This window comes from Danio rerio, chromosome 6 (genome assembly GCF_049306965.1).
Source record: "Danio rerio strain Tuebingen ecotype United States chromosome 6, GRCz12tu, whole genome shotgun sequence".
Taxonomy (NCBI): Eukaryota; Metazoa; Chordata; class Actinopteri; order Cypriniformes; family Danionidae; genus Danio; species Danio rerio.
In genome coordinates, this window is record NC_133181.1 from 19,817,556 (window position 1) to 19,833,542 (window position 15,987).

The 15,987-nt window shown below is 35.1% G+C and overlaps 1 protein-coding gene across 4 annotated transcripts in view; it reads left to right on the forward strand.

The window, feature by feature from the left end:
- The window catches only part of prkcaa (protein kinase C, alpha, a), a 177,822-nt gene that overhangs the window by 141,654 nt on the left and 20,181 nt on the right, over positions 1 to 15,987 (forward strand). For 2 of the 4 annotated variants that reach the window (XM_021476862.3, NM_001256241.1), the window contains 4 exon segments: positions 1,400 to 1,491; positions 1,618 to 1,680; positions 4,891 to 5,029; positions 10,909 to 10,989. In XM_021476862.3, the coding sequence (XP_021332537.1) occupies positions 1,400 to 1,491; positions 1,618 to 1,680; positions 4,891 to 5,029; positions 10,909 to 10,989 (375 nt within the window). 4 annotated transcript variants of the gene reach the window in all.

Consider the following 15,987-nt stretch of genomic DNA (forward strand, 5'->3'; position numbering starts at 1 on the left):
AGATAAATATTTTAGCATGAAAAAATAGAATAATTAAAAAATTAGAATAGCATTAGAATAAAGCTCGAAATCAAACAATTTGCAATCTAAAATGATTTGTAGTCAGTTGGAGTTGACAGATTTGGCTGAAAATCATATAGTGTGTAATGATCAGTCACTCTGATTGTATTTATGTATTTTATTTACTATATTGCAGTGATTAGTGTTTAACACTAATCTAGCATGTGTGCAGTCCTTTTAAAGAAATATGTGTATGAACTAGGGCTGCATGATATATTGAAGAATTATCGCTGTCGCAATAATAGTATATTTGATATCCATATCGCCAGAGAGCTGCACTAACCTGATTATATTTTATGTGCCAAGCATTATTGTTGCATGCTATATATTAGGGACACATCTGATCCATCAAATTTGAACAATCTCTGTCTAAATTTGTCCAATCAGATGGGTCCTTAATATCTTTATACCCATCTCCCACATTCGTGCTGTTTTGCTATTGACTAGAGCTGTGGAAGCATGTGACTGCACGTCAAATAATCAAATGTTATATCGTTGCGTCCCTACATGTTAATAGTGTTTACAAGTTAATACTTTTTTGCTTCATTTATGTGGATGTTGACAAGATGTTAGTATCTCCATTACATACTAATTATTTAATGTTTGTATATTTTATTTATTTATTTATATATATATATATATATATATATATATATATATATATATATATATATATATATATATATATATATATATATACAGCCAAGAAAATATTTTCCCTAAAAGATTCTCTAATTTTAAGATGCTGTGCGGTTACATGCAATTGAAAAAATAAATGTTTGAGAGTACTGCATTTTGTTTACATGCCTATGGTAAAATCAAACCAAAAATCGAAATATCGACTGAGAATTTTAGTCATTCACTGTGTTTTAAAGTCACTATGTTTGCACCTTCCTTGACAGCTTTTTTTTGGATTTAAAAACATTTTTGTATGTTTAATATTTTATATGTTTGAAATATTTTAGTATAATCAATCATAATCAAATATATAATTCTTTTGTAATCTTAACAAAAATGTAGTTTCTCTGTGGGAAATTTTATCGCAAGAAATACCGTTATCGTAATGTCAACAACAATACGGTGCAGCCCTAGTAGGAACAAAGCTTATTGAATTGTATCGTAACATGAACACACTTGTATGACGATCAAGAGCAAACTTTGTTTACTCTTGTTAACTTCAGCCTTGGAGATCTGTTTAGTAATCACTAAGATACAGCTCAAAATAATTTTGAATAAGTTCTGATACAATAAACAAACTTTTAGACAAAGCTTATCACACAAGAGCAGCGTTGAAATTAAAAGTTTCATAAATGTTATTTTTGATGTGTTTTTATCATAGGATCGCCTGTATTTTGTGATGGAGTATGTTAATGGTGGTGATCTTATGTATCACATCCAGCAAGTAGGCAAATTTAAGGAGCCCCAGGCTGTGTAAGTGATTCTCTTGTTGTTTTTATTTACAGGTGTATCGTGTCTGTGGTTTTTGTTTAAGATTTACATCACCTTATTTCTGTTTATTGACTAACTTATGTGAAATAATCTACTTTGGGTTTGCAGGTTCTATGCTGCAGAGATTGCTGTTGGGCTCTTCTTCTTGCACAAGAAAGGAATTATATACAGGTGAACACATATAATGCACATTTAGATCTTTTTTTTTTTCAATAGATTTAAAGGGGTGGTCCAGAATGTAATTTTAAGGCTTGGTTGTGTTTATAAGATGCAAAGCAATGTGTGCACATGTTTCACTTGAAGGAAATCACGTTATTTTTTCATAAATCTCACTTTGATTATATACAGCTACTCAGCTAACATGAAAACGGCTGTCATATTTCTTAGTTCCTCTGAAAGACCCGCCCTCAAGTGACTCTGATTGGTCATCGTCATAATGTGCTGAGATTCGCGGATGGGCTCCTCGTAACACTCGTACAGCACGTGCTTTTCTGCTGAGTAAACAGTCAGTCTCCTGCCTGCTCTCTAAAATAAAATCTGACAAGTGTCTGTAACCAGTGAAAATGGGGTGCTGCTTATTTAAGAGACATCACTATTGCATATGTGTGTGTGTGTGAATGTGTGAACTTTCTAAAGACATGTGTAACATGTGCGCGTGACTTTCTTTTTCTCTGATGCTCAGATTAAGTTATTTTCTGCAATCTGCTATATCGTGACAGTGTTGACAGAAGAATAAAGCACAAGATGTGGGATGCGACCTCTATGAGCCTTGATTTATTTTTCTGCTTCTACATAAGGCGAGCTCTCCTGTATTTTTTTTAACTCAACGCATTTAACAACATCTTTCACATATATCCGGAATATGCAGGTGTAAATAATATGAATCATCTCCATTAGGGATGGGAAGATTAACCGATATGTATCGATACGCGGTCATGCGCGTGCACGATGCGAGTGCATCAGTTGAGCAGCAGAGGATGAATGAAATTTTGTGATTTGAGGAGATTTTAAATGAATCCAGCACTGAACTGGGAGAGATTCTGGAGCTGTGTTTTGTCAAATCATGCTTGCTATGTATTTTATAATTCTCTGGAACATAATTAATATTGAACTGTAAGCACCTCTGTCTTTGTGTCGTGTCCTTAAGAAGTCTAAATACAGAAACGGAAGAAGCTATGTGAAAATAGCAGCGTTTGGAGGCATTTTAGCTCTATTTCCGCTACAACATTACAGCACCTCTGGCCACGGCCCTTAGCTGCGCAGTGTGTGCGCGCGGTTAACGTACGTTTGTGATCTCACAAGGCCAAGAAGTATTTTTTTGTAGTCCCCAAAACTCATTCATTGTAGGCTTTGCTAAGCTAACTAAAAACCAAAGGTAAAAACCAAGGTCTCCCTTTGCATTGAACTTTTTTTTTACATTCAGAGATGTTGTTTATGTTCACACAGCTACAATACACACCATCTAAAGTTTAAAATATGATATCGTAGTGGACCACCCCTTTAATGTTTAGACAGTTGCAATTAGTTTGACTGCAATCACTAGGAGATGATAATTAAGATTAAGGCATAATACCTATAGTCTATATAACAAAAATGTAAAAAACATATATTTATTTGAAATAAACTGCAAAATCTGGGTTAGCTTTTTTTAACTAAATGCTTTTTTATTGTAATTGTTAAAGTAAAGGTCATCTGTGTCTCTAATGCTTGAAAAGATCAAACAAAAAGGTCATGTTGCCATATTTGTAAAAAAAAAAAAAAACTTAATGGTTTGTCTCCTTTCAAAAAATGTTTTAAAAAAAAAAACCTTCAACAAGCAATTTGTTTAATTCTGCCTCTCTTTAGGAGCTAAGCCTAGTTATTTGGCTTGTTTTTCTTTGAACGACTGAACTGGCCTAGGGAAATAGAGCAAACAGATGAACTGACGTCAGCAGGAATGAGAGAGACAGAGTCCTTGTTTCCAGAGAAAAAAACTAAATCCACTTCAATTGCTTTTAGATTTACCAAAATTAATTACATATTAGTTATGCTCATATAACAAAAAAGCAACAAAAAAACGTTTTTAACAATTACAGTTCAAGTAAAAATCTTAGCCCTCTTGTAAAATGTGTATTCCTTTTATTAATGTTTTTCAAGTACTGTTTAACAGAGTGATTTGTTCAACAAATGTTAAAAATATAATGCTAGTATTTTAGTTTGTAGACACTAGAAAATTTAAAGCTTAAAGTACAATTTAATAGCTTACCTAGATTTACTACGTTAACTAGGCAACATAGATTAATTAGTAAAGTCATTGGACAATAGTGGTTCTGTAGTCAATGGAATTGTTTGTGTATTTGGTTGGAAATAAAAAATTTTCAACAAATTGATTCATTAATTCATTTTCTTTTTGACTTAGCCCCTTTATTAATCAGGGGTCACCACAGCCGAATGAACCGCCAACTTATCCAGCATATGTTTTACACAGCGGATGCCATTCCAGCGTCAACCCATCACTGGGAAACACTCATACATTCTTTGACCATATACTGCAGACAATTTAGCATATTCAATTCACCTATAGCGCATGTCTTTGGACTTGACAAGAAGGTCGCTGGTTCGAGCCCCTGCTGGGTCAGTTGGCATTTCTGTGTGGAGTTTGCATGTTCTCCCTGTGTTCGTGTGGGTTTTCTCCAGGTGCTCCGGTTTCCCCCACTATCCAAAGACATGAGGTATACAGTAGGTGAATTGAATGAGCTAAATTGTCCATAGGGTATGTGAGTGTGTGCAAGAGCGTGTGGGTGTTTCACAGCGTTGGGTTGCGGCTAGAAGGGCATCAGCTGTGTAAAACATGCTGGATTAGTTGGCTGTTCATTCCGCTGTGGCGACCCCAGATTAATAAAGGGACTAAGCCAAAAAGAAAATGAATTAATGAATAAATGAATGAATTACCACCCAAAGAAAGTGAAAAGCTTTTTTTGTGTTAAATAAAAAAAAAACATAAAATAAAGGTTTCCTTCAAAATTTTGACATTTTAAAACTTTGAAATATGAAATAGTAACTAGAAATGTTTGGTTACCAGCATTTCTCAGTGTTTGTTTCATCTTCTGTAAAAGAAAAAAGCTGATTACAATGGAAACAAGCCCAGGGCTTTATTGTGTTTTTATCCTTGACAGTTTTATTTCAAAATGTATGGGATACTTGTATTTTTGAACAGTTTGTCTAAAATCCTTCAAATAAAAATTAAATTGAATAGTAACTCTTTAATAGTAACTTTTTCTTTTTACTTTGCTTTGTTATGGGTTTTTTGTTGTTGTTGTTGTTTGTAAACTATGTCCTTCCTGTTTTCAGTAACAATCGGTCTATGATATTGAACTGCTGTGTTATTTATATTTCTTTCAGAGACCTAAAATTAGATAATGTTATGCTGGACGCAGAGGGTCATATTAAGATTGCTGACTTTGGTATGTGCAAGGAGAACATTGTGGAGGGTGTGACCACCCGTACATTTTGTGGAACGCCAGACTACATCGCTCCAGAGGTGAGTGGCGGAGTGTGTCCTGCCAGACTGACCACCAGTGTGAATGTTAATGTGTCTAGCAGCAGTGTTTAAAGCAAACACTGTTTGTCACTATGTCAAACAGCCTTATCAGTGGCTAAAGAGGGAGACAGTATCTGTCGGCTCCCCTGAGTCCAACATATCCTGAATCTGCCTCTTCGGGTGACTTATTGTATACTCAGTGAAACTGTAAAAACAGAAACACTAAGGAAATATTCTTTAATAAAAACGAACTAACTAATACCCATTCTTTCTTCATAGCTAAACAATTCAGAGACTAAATATTCATTCACATTTTCTAAATACTTACCCAAACTGAATCGGTTTAAATGTAACTTAAACTATACCAGCATTCTATCAATATTCTCCTGCCTGCCTGACATGTTCCAAATTGTTATAGCTTTTTATTCTCTATTCTACATCTATGTTTAACTGTTTTGGCAATCTACAGTGTTATTTAATTGTATATGTTTACATATTTATATTCCATATCACCCTCTTAATATTTTAATATTTGTTCTGTCAAAATTCAAATGCAAAGTGGGAATTTCTCTAAAATGGTGAGTTACTGTAGATTCTAGATCCACCATAGACATTCTTTTAGTTGATTGAGTCTGGTAATAATGTGATTTCTTAAAGACTTCACAATCACCTTACAAAGACTCCATAATGCTGCTGACACTAGGGGCTCTATTTTAACAATCTAAGCGCAAAGTCTAAAGCACATGGCGCGAAAGCAGGCCCGTGCAGAGACCGTCCTAAGGGCATGCAGCTGTGTTGTCGCGCGCCTACTGAAGGGCGGGACCGAGGGTGTGTCTCGTCGCGGGGGCACTTTTGATCATTTTGGAAGGGCACTTTCTATCCAAGACTAAAAAGGGCATGTGCAGAGCACAGGTTGAGCCCTATGTGTGCACGTGCCTGCGCGAAAGTATTAGGGTTCTTGTCCGAATCCACTTTTGCTATTAAAGGATGGAAAAATACGCTCTGCACCCATTCGCATGGTCTAACATGGTTGTGCTAATTCTCTTACTGAGTTATGGGTGTGTTTTGAGCATAAAGTGTATTTAACAAATCAGAGTCTCATCTCACATTCTTCTTGAGTCAGTTGCGTTGCGCTATGACACATTTGCTATTTACATGGCGGACTTTGTAAGTGGAAAAAACGAATGCTTCACTAGTCAGAAAACAGTTAAACAAACCATATGCAACATGAGGATAAAGAACGAGCCTCCTTCATTCATCCTCTTTACTGTCTTTTTAATTTGCTGCTTTACTTTCGTAGATAAGGAAACGGTGTTTTATGCACTCATCCATTAGCCTACACATTTAATTTAGTTTGTTTTAAAACTATTTCTAAATTCAGATCTAATTTCAGCAAACAAATAAATGAACAATAATAACGAAATGTGTTGTGGACAAATCTAAAGTAGTTTTTATTAAAGCAAACATAAATATGCATATCGTAAATAATACTGCTATTAATAATAACATTATATAAATGCACATTGTCATGAATGTACTGAAAATAGCCCCCTGAAATGAGTAGGAAGTGAGGCAGTGTTTTTTATATTTATGTAGAAAATAATATTTTTTTTACCATTTTAATCTTTAATTTTTTTCATATGTAAAGATTTTTGTGTATTGCTGTACATTCTGTGTAAGCATTTGGACCGTATAGGCGAATAACTGACGTGCTCTGCACTGGACTTTAGACCAGCTTTTAGTTGGTCAACAACGCAGTCTATTTCAGGTCCTCAAAATAGCAACGCATCAACAATGCGCCTTAACACACCTCCTGTTTAGACCAGAACAACCATAAGTCCACAAAGTGGCGCAAATAGATTTGCTATTTAAACAACGTGGCAGAAAACATGAAATTTAGGGTTGCGCTGTTCTGAAAATAAGAACAAATAACACCATGTACGTCTTGCCCTTTACTGCGCTGGGTGTATGTTAGAGCCCTAGATTATTTATGGGTCATTTATTATATGGGTTTTGTTGACTCTCAATTAGTAGGGTTTCGATTCAATTCCAGTATATTGCAATGCTTTTTAATAAACACTATAAGATTGTTAATATAATTATTCTTTCTGTAAATACTTGTAAATTGTGACTACTATATTCTGTGATGCATCTTCTGAAATTTGGTCAAATTCATTTCCTTAATACTTTTTGCTTCTCCTATATAATTTTGGTTTTCCTGTTTGCTCCAGTAGTAAATAAAAATTCCTCAATAGCAAAGAGAGAAAGTTGCCTGATTTGCCTTACTCCCTTATTAGAAACCAGTTTTCTGTCATTTAATGATGATGTACAGTAATATAACAAAACGTTTAATGTTATAAATGTCCTTCATTTTTTCTATAAATTAATAAATAATTTCTAAAAGTATGATGTCAGTAATTATGGAAATTTGTTTTTTTTTTATCAACGAAATGTGTCCATTGTAATTATTGAAAATTCCTTACTGAAACTGTTGTAGCAGCTCACTATTTCAGTATTTTTTGAATCCTACTACATTTTTTCCATCTTCTTTCTCAGTACCAATCTTTTCATCATTAAAAAAAGATCCTTGTTTGTGTTTCCTTTTTCCTGTTTATCTCTGCTGAAGCTCCTTTTTCAACTTCACTTCCCAGAGCGCTCTCTAACATGAGGATGCATTCACAAGTGGCAGCTGTTTTGTCCTTATGTCACACACGCTCTTTTATAAAACAAGTTATATCTTGCCCTTCCACACTTTATTTTGATGACCCTAATCTGCTGTGACATCCTCAGACACAAACTCACAGTAACTCTCTTGCTCTCTCTTTCTCTCAGACATCTCTCAGATTTTTCTTCTGCTCCACACACTTCAGATGCACTAGTGTGACATAACAGGCAGAGTTCTCTCCTAAAGAAAGGTTTTAGAAAAACAAAAGATGTCTCCACTCACTCAAAAGCAAATACTTTTCATCTCTATTCTACCAGAAAAAAAAAATCCCAACTAACCAATTCAGCATAACTGACAAAGTTTGGTGCCAGATTAAATGCAGTTAATGTTTCTGCCCAGACTCTCATGAAGGCCATGTTTGCACCTTTGATATTAAATAATATTTTGGTTTATACAACAGTTTTGTTTGGTTCTCGAATCTGATTGGCTGATAGCTGTGTGATATTCTGCAATATCAGCACTCGTACAGCCTCGTCGCCCTTCTGTATTACTCCATCTCTTATAAAGTGACAGCAGATCAATAAACTCTCTACAGTTTGACAAATATTGCAGCTGTTGGACAACATAATGTACTTTATAGGCTTTTATAGGTGAGAATGTAGTTGTTTAAATTGCAACCATGCATTTTATTTATAAGGATAGTGCCTATTTTAAATATTTATAATACAGCACATTGGCATCCATAAGCTTGTCATACTGAGCAGAGCAAAGACGGTTGATGTTGTCAATCCACAAGATGGTGACCGCATAATAAGCCTTTCAAGGAGAAAAACTAATTTCAAATTACAGCTGATCAAATCATTAGAAAACTGGTAAGTGGCATTCAAAGTTGATTTCTCTCTTTTTTATGTTGCGGTGTTGTATTTATACTATATATTTAAGTGTATTGAGTGTGAGATGGGACTCGCGTATCAGGAATGTATGTATTTTGTATTGGTCACTTTTGTATAACCCTGGGTTACTTTATGGTTGGCCAGCTGTTTGTTTCTAATGAGTCTGCTATTTTGGTTAATGCAGACTAGTTCAGTAAAAAGAAAGAAGAAAATCCTGCATGTGTTTAGCGTTTTTCCCTATCTCAAACACAACAGTAATATGGTAATGTTTGCACTGCTTTGGCTTGTTCTAGGTTAATTATTGTGATGTCTCAATTACAACAGAAAAAACACTAGAAAATCTCTGTAGACTGATGGCATTTCATGCCGTTCAGCCTTATAATTTTAAAGTGTTAGCAAAATCACCTGTTTTGTCATCACTTTAGACATTACGCTAAAGAATCATTTAAATACTAAAGTGTGTGAAGTAGCAACGGTTTCCGCTGTTCTAAAGTCAGCTGAAGATGTGATTGAATGATGGAAGAAAGTAGTTGCTCATACAAAATTTTCTTTAGATTCTATGTGTTTGAATTAGCTTTTTATACACCTGATTATACTATCGAACTGTTGTATAAACACAATATTACACTCGTAGCCATACGATATGGCTGTATATCGTCTCTTGTGGGGCACTAAGGCAGTCTGCCTGTGGCCTCCAGCCAACGCACACCTCCCACCAGTGCCGATATACAGCCATATCACACTTCTACTCATGTGATATTACTCAGATCAGAAAATCTATTAATTCATCTTGGATGTATCAACGGACTTTGATATTGCAAAATAAGCTTATGAATATAAAAGAAGACAACTAAAAATAAAATGGAGCGCAGCGGCTTTACTTTCTGAAAAATGGGTTTGTGTTGGAATCAGGAATAATCATTGTAAATTATCTTTTTTAAAAATTCTACTTCAAATCAAACTTACGATTTACTATGTAAGAATCACAAAAATATAGACATGTTATTCTAAGTGCTGTTATTTAAAGTGGGATTTTCAAACTAAATTTGTACACACATCCACACATTTACAGACCATTAGTTCTTTTTCCTGTGACATATATCTTATATATACACTGTGGTCTTTGGCCCTCCACCTTTCTTTCCCCAAAGCATCACTCTTTTTTACTCACTCACTCACTCGCTCTCTCTCTCTTTTGGTCTCTTTCTCTGACTGACCTACATATTATGCAGTGGTAATGCAAGTTATCTGGGGGCATGTAACTGCATGTTAACTTGAGTGTAAAGTATGTCAAAGGTAGAACAGCAGTTACACACATGACTAACCATATACAAGTTAAACATTTGTTTTTTATTCTTAAAATAAGCTAATTACAGCTCATGACATATGCCACCAAAATAAGGTCACTCTTTAACCTCTTTAAACATTAGTGAAGGGTTTGAGTGTTTTATAAATTAATAATTGTGAGCAACATATCTCTACACTGTATAAAATGCAGGTTTTTCATTGTTTTGTTTTTTGTTGCCTTTTTTTAACAATTTAACAGATTTTAACTTTTAACAATTTTTCCTTTTTGAAAGGAATAGTATACGTCAATGAACTTGAACTAACAGTGAACCATTGGGCTAACTAATATTCAAAAATATGAATCTTATTTTAAACATTAACCAAAATTAATAATATACTACAGCATCTTTAGGTTCAAGTTCTTTTGTACTTACAAAATAACTGTTTACTTTTACGGTTTAGGTAAACATCTGAACTCATAGCAAAATATGTTTCCCTCCATTATACTGTCAGCTGTATATTAGTGGATGTTTTTTTTTTTCTCTCCCTAGTGAATATTACCGTGTGTACTTAAAAAGATTCAACATCTAAACCCACAAACCAAACCTTGAGCGGCTACAGCCATGATCTAAAACTGTCACATAGGGTTAGCGTGATGTCGCAAACAAACACACACACTGAATGTGCTACAAACTGCATCAGCCAAGCTGTGTGAAATTCTGGGTTATGATTTATAAAAAAGATTATGTATATTTGTTTGTGTTACATATTTGACTTACATAGTCAATTCACTTAATTTTGTGGGTGTTTATATGTTTTGACTGGATCACAACATTAGTCAGATATGTTGTGTGCATGATGTGTGCATCCAGATTACGGGAACGATGGAAGCATGGACAATTTTTTTTTAAGCACAAAAAATTATTCATATAATTATTAATAAGCAAAACCCATTGTGTTGATATTATGTTGATCTTTAAAAGTAATGATGTTTAAAAGTAAAAAACTTTTTTTTTTGTTCTGTCTGTTTTCAGATAATAGCATATCAGCCATATGGTCGCTCTGTGGACTGGTGGGCTTATGGAGTCCTTCTCTATGAGATGCTGGCTGGACAAGTGAGTTTATGAATTTCCAACTATTATAATCTTACATTGGTGGCTGTGACCTTCTGCTTACATATTATATGCATTTTTTGCTTTTAATAGGTTTACGAAATTTGTAATGTGACTAAACATTTTGACAGAAATATTCAAAAATATAAAGCACATAAGCTACGACTACCTGACAAAAGTCTCGTTGCCTATCCAAGTTTTAGGAACAGCAAATAATAACTTGACCTCTAGCTGATCATTTGGTTTTAGAAGTGGTTTATATGAAAGGCGAAGGCCTCTAGATTGCACTTATTTTACCAAAATAAAATATGATCATGCCTTGATTTTTATTGATTCAATTAGGACAGTAAGGTCTGACTTTGCTTAGACAAAAGTCTTATCACTTAACAGAAATAATGTACATTATAGAATATAAAGTCATAGTTGAGTGGAAAAGATTATTATTAAGATTATTATTACTGTGTATGACTCCCATGAGCTTGGACGACTGCATCCAAACATCTCTGCAATGACTCACATAACTTACTAATAAAGTCATCTCGAATGGCAAAGAAAGTGTTCTTGCAGGTCTCCTAGAGTTCATCAAGAGTGTTTGGATTCACCTTCAGTGCCTCCTCCATCGTACCCCAGATGCTCAATAAAATTCATGACTGGTGAATGAGCCGGCCAATCCTGGAGCATCATGACCATCTTTGCTTTCAGAAACTTTGATGTGGCGGCTGAAGAATGAGCATAAATATAGACACTAGATATCACATACGAACCCTAAACATGCTTCAATAGTGTTGCCACATCTGTACAGTGCTTCTAGGTCAAATGTCATTCAACCGCACTAGTCAAGACTAAACCCAATCTGAAGATGCTGGACTTTAACACTGTGTACGGGTGTAGTAATGAGCAAACAAAGAAAACAAAGCACAAAGGCAGAACATTTTATAGGTAAGATTTCATTTATTAGATTTTTATATGTTTAAGTATTATTGATAATACAGTGACTCACTTACTGCACTATAAGGAAAGTAGCACTAACTTGCACTAATACAATGCCTATGCTAGTTTGGTTAAATAAAATCAGCAAACAATGTAAATGAAATATGATGAGATGCTGCGGTGCTAGAACCTTGTATTATTCACGGGTAAGTGAAGGAGTCGCTCATAACGGAGATTTATTCACAAAAGAATCACTCCACCTTCGTGGACAGGGGGTATGTTTCAGGACACGGATTAAATCAAATTTAACAGAGAGGGAGGATAATACGTTTCCATGCACACAAACACACACTCTTTGTCAGCAATGCCCATGTGGTTACTTGATGTAGAAAAATTATGTAAAATTATAATTTTTGTAATTTAAAAAAAAATATTTGCATACTGACCACCGGGAAAACTCCTGATCATAGTTATATGTGTATATGTGTATTTATCTCTGGCTTTGGATGTCCAGTTCTCCACAGCACATTGGTCCCACGTTCATTTCAAAGGAGTGCTCCCCTGTACTAAAATGCCGGCTCTATTGATGCATTCCTTCCAGTAGACACCAACAGCATTGGCGACATCTAATGTAAATATCTATGAAGTATGAGAAGGAGCGCTATCCTGCTAAAGAATTTGCCCTCTCCTGTGTTTGTAATGTAATGGGCAGCACGAATGTCTTGATATCTCAGGCTGTTGATGTTGCCATCCACTCTGCAGGGGCCTCATGTATCAATGCTGCGTACGCACAAAAACTTTGCGTACGCCAGGTTTCACGCTCAGAATCGCTCACGTTTGGATTTACTAACAATGAACTAAACGTGGGAATGTGCGCAGCTTCACGGCAGCTTTCTGGCAGGCGTACGCACATTTTTTGTGCGTGTCTGTTTTATTTCCATTGGCGACTCCTAGAGGCAGTTGTGTTAAATTCCTCTCTACAAAGTGTCTGAGCCTTGCAATGGCAGCTGTATGAGACGGGTTCAGCAGGTATATAAGGTTTCCATACCATACATTTGACCAGCTAAACATTAAAGCACAATTTGCAGCAGTCGCCTGTTTTCCCAATGTAATCTGAGCGATCTACCGCACGCACATTGCTATAAAGACACTATCTGAAGATGAATTTGCATGCGTGGATCAGAAACATTTCCATTCAATAAATGTGCAAATAAAATATGATGCTTATTGATATGAACTTATTGATGATTCCTACTTGTCTTTCTCGTGATAAATAGTTGGCAAAATCTGATATGTAGCGGGGGAAAAAACAAGAAAGAGTTCACCAGACGCTGGATTCGAGCCGAGTTCATGCTCGAACGTATCAATTCATGATCACATGCGTCTTACGAGTAGCGCCACTGAGACTGTTAAGCGTCCTGCAACATTTTACAGATATAAACCACACTATTTATTTTTTTTAATGCACTCAGTGCGATGTTCAGACCCAACTGTGTTGACCGCATCAGCTAAACTCTCCCACTCTATTTTTTTCTTTTGTTGTTAATTCCGGAGAACAAACTTGCAAATAACACCGCTTTTCTCCGGTCTACCTCCGAAAGCAGCACCTCCAATTCACATTCTGTTCAAAGTTTCTCTTTTTGCTTGCTTTTGACATTCCTTTTTTGTTGGGTTTTGCCATTAGCATAGTCATTAGCATATTCATACGGGGGAGGAGGCAGGGAGGGGTTTTGTGCTCGTGCATGTTGCGCTCAGTTTCACGTTCATTCAGATGTACAAAAGAATATGCGTGAGATTCGGCGTACGCAGTGTTTCATACATCTGAATATTTTTTCTGCGTACGCACATTTACAGCTTTGTGCGTACGCAATGTTTTAGTAAGATTTCCACGCAAGTCTTCGTACATGAGGCCCCAGATCTCCCGCATGCCCCCATACTGAATGTAACCCCAAACCATAATTTTTCCTTCACCAAACTTGACTGATATCTGTGACAATCTTGGGTCCATGCGAGTTCCAGTAGGTCTTCTGCAGTATTTGTGATGATTAGGATGCAGTTCAACAGATGATTCATCTGAAAAATATACCTTCTCCCACTATTCCAAATGATCAACCAGAAGTCAAGTTATAATTAGTTGCTTTCACAACTGGAATTGACGACAAGACTTTTGTCAGGTAGTGTACAGTTTAATACTGACACCATCTACTATACCCAAAGAAGAGCTCTCAATAAAAATGTATCTCTTTTTGTCAGTTTTAGAGAATTCCATATCATTTGCTAAACAATACATATAATCTCTAATCTTTGTTGATTTCACTATTAATAGTCTGGATATCCAATAATTTACACTTTTTTAGTGAAGTCTGTCAGTTGTATAGATGGGTGTCCGAAAAATGAAGTTCTGTTGATTCATTCATTTAGCTGGTGTACGTTTACAATCAAAACAACCTGTTCTGTCTAATCTTCTTGGTGTGTATCTTAATCTGTGAATGTATCTTCTCTTCTATTACTAAAGTATTCAAATAGCCTTGCTATCTTATGAAACAACAAAAAAATACTCAATAAACAACATAAACAATATAGTACCATATTTGTATATCAATACCATGTTGTTTAAACAGTGCTAAGTTGATTTTTTTTCACACATCTTGCTCGTACAAGGTTGGACCTTTTTGCCTTTAGAACTGCCTCGGTTATCCATGGCTAAGACTTAATATTGTTGAGAAAATTGCTCAGAGTCATCCTACTGTTATAGATTTGTTGGATGGAGGTTGTCTATTAGATTGATATCTAGTGATATGGAATGGAAGCTATTTAAGTGAAATCATTGTAAGCCCATTTGGTCAATGATCAGCTGGTACTAAGGTGCTCAAAGTGCACATTTGTTTGTGTTAGCTTGAACCAACCTGACCCTTCTTATCTGACCTCTAGGATCAAAAAGGGAAAAACCATTTCACCCATTAAACTGTCACTCACTGGATATTTAATCTTTTTTTTTTTTAAACATTCGATGTCAACACCAGAGATGACTGTGTATTAAATTTGAGTTCATCAGCAGTTTTTGAAATACTCAGACCAGCACTTCTGACACAAGCAACCGGGCCATGTTCAAAGTCAATCAAATTTTCGTTTTTTTATCCCTTTCTGATGTTCGTTTTTAATAACAGCGAAAATCTTCTTGACCTTGGTCTCAGTCAGCTTTCTATAGCTTTCAGGGTCATGGGTCAGTATGTCTTGTACAGTACAGTACACACATTTGGGGACTGGTAAGGACAGTTAGAAGCTTAGTTTACAAAACATTGGGTCATTGATGGTGATATGAAAACGTCCTTGTTGTACAAGATCACAACTGGAATTTATAAACAACAGCAGAACTGATATCTTTCACTTTTTTAAGTACATTAAAGATAAATAATTGTATTTTTCCATACCAGCAACAATTTCAACCATTAATTAAGTCTAGAGGGTCTATTTTATGTATACCATTTATGTCTTGTGGGTGTACAGTGCATCCGAAAAGTATTCAAAGCGCTTCACTTTTTCCACATTTTTTTATGTTACAGCCTTATTTCAAAATGGATTAAATTAATTTATTTACTCAAAATTCTACACACAATACCCCATAATCAGAATTAGAATACGTTTTATTGCCTAGTATGCTTCACACACACACAAGGAATTTGTTTTGGCTACAGAAGCTTCTACTGTACATAAAGTGACAAGTGACAACACAAAATAAATATGGAAAAAAAAAACGATGAACATTAAACAGAGATGCAGTTAGTCAAAAAAATGTGGATGTTGATTTGTATGTACATATTTGTTATAAATATATAGGTTATAAGATGCTGTGTACAAATGTGAATGGAAAAAATATGGAGAAAGTAGGGATGCATAACTCCTCACAGAAACTTATGTATGATGTTAGTCTCTGTGAGCTCGTCCAGGTCACAATATAAATAAAACTAATTTTAATGTGAATTTCAGCAAACAAACACCCTTAATGTGTTTATTCCTTTATTAAGATATTCATGTTAATGTTTACTTTCAACATTTTATTTAGGGAAACTC